We start from the raw sequence: 6,000 nt of genomic DNA on the forward strand, positions 1-6,000 counted from the left end.
GATGTAGAAAAAAAAAGTTTAATGTGAGTTGCAGCAGTTGGGGAAGGAAAGCCTCAGTGAGAAGTCTTGCATTGGGCCTGGCACGGCAGACTGTGATAATGATGCTCCAGGAAAGGGGTGGCAAGAACACGTGAGCAGACTGGAGACAGTGAGCATGGAATAATGAGAAGACTGGCCTGTGTGAATTATGTCCAGGCCACTTGACCTGTAGAGTTTCCTATGGTCTGTATTTTGCTGATTGCACGCTTATGGTGCAGTTCAGCGTTTTTTCTCTGTCCTCTGTATTTCCTGCAAATTCGCAACTGGACCTAGTAGCATGATGAGATTTAGGTTCATTTACTTTGGCAGGACTATAGGTGAGGGAGTTGTTCTTTTGTCACATGAGTAAAGGGATGTGTAAGGGTCTGGGGTTTCATTTGACTATACTTAACAAGCCAACAATTAGCCTATTACCATTTCACACTATGGAATACTACGTGGCAATGAGAAAAAATGAAATATGGCCTTTTGTAGCAACGTGGATGGAACTGGAGAGTGTGATGCTAAGTGAAATAAGCCATACAGAGAAAGACAGATACCATATGGTTTCACTCTTATGTGGATCCTGAGAAACTTAACAGGAACCCATGGGGGAGGGGAAGGAAAAAAAAAAAAAAGAGGTTAGAGTGGGAGAGAGCCAAAGCATAAGAGACTGTTGAGAACTGAGAGCAAACTGAGGGTTGATGGGGGGTGGGAGGGAGGAGAGGGTGGGTGATGGGTATTGAGGAGGGCACCTTTTGGGATGAGCACTGGGTGTTGTATGGAAACCAATTTGACAATAAATTTCATATATAAAAAAAAAAAAAAAGTTTATTTTTGAGACGGGGGTGGGGAAGGAGGGGCAGAGAGAGAGAATCCCAAGCAGGCTTTGTGCTGTCACCGCAAAGCCTGACCTGCAGCATGATCCCACCAACCACAACCTGAGCCAAAATCAAGAGTTGGACGCTTAACCGACTGAGCCACCCAGGTGCCCCCGTCTCACATTCTAACTTCATAGAGCTCCCTCGTCTGTTTCAAGTAGTGTTAGAAATCTAATTTGCTTTCTGAGATATCCTGGTCTGTCTACTCTCCACCTAGCCCCCCCCCCCACTTTTGTTTGTACAATCTCTTTTCTTCATTTGTTTTCCCTATCTTGCTCAGTTTGGATTCCTCTCCCAACAGTTTCTTTTCAACATGGGTGCTGTGTCCTAAGAAGGAACCTTGATTAGTTTCCTGAGTTTATAGGGCTAGCCTGCTCCAGGTCCTTTGGACCTCACTGGGGACCCCTTGCAGTTGACTACACCCCACTAATTTCAACTGCTATGATCAAATTGGCCCACGTTGCTTTTCATTTAAAACTTGGTTATCTTGTAGTTCTTCTGTTCTTTGGTTTGTCAGATGACTTATTGCTTTCATGTTGATTTTCACAGCTGCTTATAGCACATATGTCTTGTGGCTATTGATGCTTTTTCCCTCTTGCTTTATGTGGGGGTTTATGAGGCTGCTTTGTCTTCTAGTTTTGTTATAAGTGTTATCCGTGGGCTTCTGGTGTTGCTATCTAGTTGCTCTGTTTTTATGTGGGGATTCAGAAATATCAAAAGTCTATATTGCCACTGCTATAGCCATTTCTCCAGAATCACTTGAGTAAAAAGGTGATACAATCGTGAGTAGAATGATAGGTCTCACCTAACATCTTACTTGGCACAGAGACAGTGTGGTCATTAGTCAACATTTGTTCTGTAACTTTCTCTTTTCTCCAAACTAAAAAACGTTATTGGCTATAATGCCCATTTAGTGGATTTCCATAGAAATAATAGGTTCTTATTTTTACTCTTTTCAGGTTCACCAAGAATCTTTCCCCAGACAAAATCAATTTGAGCACTCTGAAAGGGGAGGGTCAGCTGACGAACCTGGAGCTAGATGAAGAGGTTCTACAGAATGTGCTGGAGCTGCCCACCTGGTTAGCCATCACTCGGGTCTACTGCAACAGGGCCTCCATCCGGGTGAGATTGGGGGTCAGAGTGCTGTTGCTGTCCTTGGCCAACAGGCATGCTTTATTGAGGGACAGCTCCCACAGCCCTGAGTCTTTGCTTTCTTCTTTCAGATCCAGTGGACAAAGTTGAAGACACATCCCATATGCTTGGTAATGGCTTTTCTTGATTGCAAGTAATCACATGGGGATGACTGGGGTCAGGTTTTAAAAGATCTGAGAGAAGATGGGGAGGAGTCCTGATAGGCTATCTTTTTTGGGAGTGATGATTGCTCTTTCTGGCTTGTCAGCTTCTCTCTCAGACAGAGTGACTACTGTCTGGGCTTATTCTGGTATTGCTATGAGGTATAATGTTAGCATTGAGACACAAGACCCAGGAGTCCTGAGTTGCTTGTTTTGCTTTTTGTTTTTTATAACAAATTTGCTACCCAGGTTCTACTTTTACATTTCCTTTAGAATCCTGACAGAGGAAAAATGAGAAATGTAGTTGATGTTGACTATCGGGTGATTATCAACTGAAAGCCCTTCATCAGTGAAAGCCCTGATCCATGCATGCCTTTACTCAAAGAGTGGAATCTCCAGGAATAGTAATCTCTGTAACTTGGATTTATGTTTTAGTTTTCTGCTATGAGCTAATCCCATACTTGTCATGGAGTTCTGCTGCTACTGGACATGGAAGAGGGAAGATGAGGCCTGTCTTTGTGTTTCAGTTTGTTCATTCATTCGACAGACATTTAATGTGTGCCCACTGTGGGCACAGCACTCAACTAGGCATTAGAGTATAGAGATGGGTAATCCGCAGCGTGTGCTGTGTGGGTTTTTGTGCAGATGCTTAGCTCTTCGTGGCTTTTATTTCAGTGTCTGGATAAGGTAGAGGTGGAGATGAAGACATGTGAGGAGCCTCGGCCCCCCAATGGACAGTCTCCCATTGCCCTCGCTTCAGGACAGAGGTTAGTTGCTAATGGCCCCATTATTTCCAATATATTAACTGTTCCATATCAACTTTTACTAAAAAACAAAAGCTTTTGGGGTGCCTGGATAGCTCAGTTGGTTGAGTGTCTGACTCTTGGTTTTGGCTCAAGTCATGATCTCACGGTTAGTGAGTTCAAGCCCCCGTTGGTCTCTGCGCTGATAGCAGAGACTCTCCCCACCCCCTTTTTTTCTACCCCTCTCTCTGCCCCTCCCCCGCTTTCTCGCTCTCTCCCAAAAACAAATAAATAAACATTTAAAAAACAACCTTTTTGGGGCACCTGAGTGGTTCAGTTGGTTGAGCATCTGACTTCGGCTCAGGTCATTGATCTCACAGTTTGTGAGTTTGAGCCCCACATCGGGCTTGCTGCTGTCAACCTGTCAGCACAGAGCCCACTTTGGATCCCCTGTCCCCCTCTCTCTTCTCCTTCCCCACTTGAACTCTTCCAAAAAATAAATAAAGTCATTGCTGTACTCAAGGTCATCGAGGTTTTCTCTTATGCTGTCTTCCAGGAATTTTATATCAGTTTGTTTAAAAATTTTAAATTGTTTTTAAATTTATTTTTTAATTATATAAAATAAAAAGTTAAAGTACCAAAGTTAAAACCATAAAACAAGATATGTTATACGTATGTATGTTTGTGTTGTCCCCTTTCTTACATAAAATACTGCATACCATAAACACTTTCCACATTGTTTTTTCTTTTAAAAACATATCCTGGAGATCAGTCTATAGAAGTATATAGAGCAACATTCCTTATTCCTTTTTTTTCTTTTTTTTTTTAAGTAGGCTTTATGTCCAGTGTGGGGCTTGAATTCATGACCCGAGATCAAGAGTTGCATGTTCTGCCATCTGAGCCAGCCAGGCACCCCCCGCCCCCCCATTTGTTTTTGAATCTACAGAATACTCAAAATATTTTCAGGAGGCATCATAGTTTCTATAGCCTGTTCTCTATTGATAGATATTTGAATTATTTCTAGTTTTCTTGCTGTTACAAATAGTGCAGCAATAAATGACCTTGTTCATGAGTCACTTAGTATTTTTCCAGCATATTTTAACTCTATTTTTTAAAATTTATTTATTTATTTTGAGAGAGAGAGAGAGAGAGAGAGTGAGCGAGCCGGGGAGGGGCAGAGAGACAGAGGAAGAAAGAATTGCAGGCAAGCGCCATACTGGCAGTGTGGAGCCCAACGCGGGGCTCAAACCCACAAACCATGAGATCATGACCTGAGCCTAAACCAAGAGCCGGAAGCTTAACTGACTGAGCCACCCAGGTGCCCCTTCCAACATATTTTAAAAACCATTTTATCGAAATATAATTCACATACCATAGAATTCATCCATTTGTAGTGTATAGTTCAATTGTTTTTAGAATTTACTCCAGGTTGTACAACTATAACCACAATCAATTTTTAATCACCCAAACAAACCCCATACTACCTATTAGCAGTCACTCCTCATTGTCCCTTGCCTTAGTCCTAGGTGACCATTAATGTACTTTCTGTATCTATTCTGATCATCATTCTGATCATCCTATAAATGGAATCATTTACTCTGTAGTCTCTTATAGCTGGCTTCTTTCACTTAGCATAATATTTTCAAGGTTTAGATGTATTTTAGCACTATCACTACTTTATTCCTTCTTGTGAGAAAATAATATTTTATTGTATGGATAGATATACCACATTTTATTTATCCATTCATCAGTTGAGGGACATTTGGGGTGTTTCTCCCTTTTTTGCCAGCATATTTTGGGATAGATTCCTAGAAGTGGGACTCGTGGGTTAAAGGGAAAATGTATGTATAATTTTAATAGTAATTGCTGAATTACCTTCTATAAGGATATAATTTTATGTTCCCATCAGCATTGTGTACTAGTTCTTGTTTTTCCAGAGACTTGTCAATAGAGAATATTGTCAGGCTTTAGGATTTTTGCCTAATCTAATAGATGACACATGGTGTTTCAGTGTAGTTTTTTGGTAAATTATATTGAAGTGTACCATATTGAAGAACACAAGTCATGTGTATATAATAGTTGAGTGATTCTTTACAAAGTTAACACATCAAGAAACAGACTACTAACTTCCAGAATCCTAGAAGTCTCCTGTGGCCTTTCTAGTTATATCCACCCCAAGGATCACTTTCATTGTGATTTGTAACACCATACATTAGTTTCCCTAGTTTTAAAGTTATGTAAATGTAACCGTATAGTATGTCATCATTTGTGTCTAGCTTCTTCAGCTCAACATGGTGTTTGTGAGAGCCATCCATATCATTACACATATTTGTAGTTCATCCATCCTCATTACTTACATTATTCCAGTACATGCCACAGTCTGTCCAGTGCTGTTGTAAATGGACATTTGGTTTGTTTGTAGTTTCTGGCTATTAAGTGTACTGTTGCCATGTGGAACTATCTCCATCATGACTGTGGTGGTCTGTATGCATTTGTGAAAACCCTAGAGCTGGGCACCACAAAGAATGAATTTTTCTGTATGAAAATTAAACACATGTAAGAAAAAAGCATAGTGCTCCTGTGAGTATTCTGGTACTTATCTCTTGGTGGACACATTTCTGTTTTATATATGTCCAGCAGTAGAGCCGCAGGGTCATAGGCTGTGCGTGTGTGTGTTCTGCTTTAGTAGATACTGCTAGACAGTTTTCCAAAGTGCTTGTACCACTTTTCCTACTAGCAGTGCATAAGAGTTCCAGTTGCTAGCACTTAGTATTTTTTATGTTTTAATTTTAGCCATCTGATAGGTGTGTAATTGTATCACATTATGATTTTAATTTGCATTTTCTTGATGGTTGGTTTGTAGGAATTTTGAATATCTTGATTAATAAAATATTGATACAAGTATTTTTCCTAGTTATCTCTTAGGTTCTTTGTCTTTTTCTTATTAATTTGTAGAAGTTCTTTATCCTAAAAACAAGTCCTTGGTTACATACATGTATTACAAATATCTTCTACTCTGTGGGTTCACGATGACTCTTTTTTTAGTCTTCTCTCTTTTTTTTTTTT

The 6,000-nt window shown here is 40.2% G+C and overlaps 1 protein-coding gene across 1 annotated transcript in view; it reads left to right on the forward strand.

Annotated features, from left to right (window-relative positions):
* The window catches only part of LOC121029229 (UHRF1-binding protein 1-like), a 30,873-nt gene extending 26,413 nt beyond the window's left edge, over window positions 1-4,460 (forward strand). The window contains exons 2-5 of the mRNA XM_040473113.1: window positions 1,859-2,021; window positions 2,123-2,161; window positions 2,867-3,058; window positions 4,455-4,460. Coding sequence (XP_040329047.1) covers window positions 1,859-2,021; window positions 2,123-2,161; window positions 2,867-3,058; window positions 4,455-4,460 — 400 coding nt within the window. The remainder of the gene's footprint in view (window positions 1-1,858; window positions 2,022-2,122; window positions 2,162-2,866; window positions 3,059-4,454) is intronic.
* Window positions 4,461-6,000: the final 1,540 nt, after the last annotated feature.

Source organism: Herpailurus yagouaroundi, unplaced genomic scaffold, assembly GCF_014898765.1.
Source record: "Herpailurus yagouaroundi ecotype Mexico unplaced genomic scaffold, PumYag 139, whole genome shotgun sequence".
Lineage (NCBI taxonomy): Eukaryota > Metazoa > Chordata > Mammalia > Carnivora > Felidae > Herpailurus > Herpailurus yagouaroundi.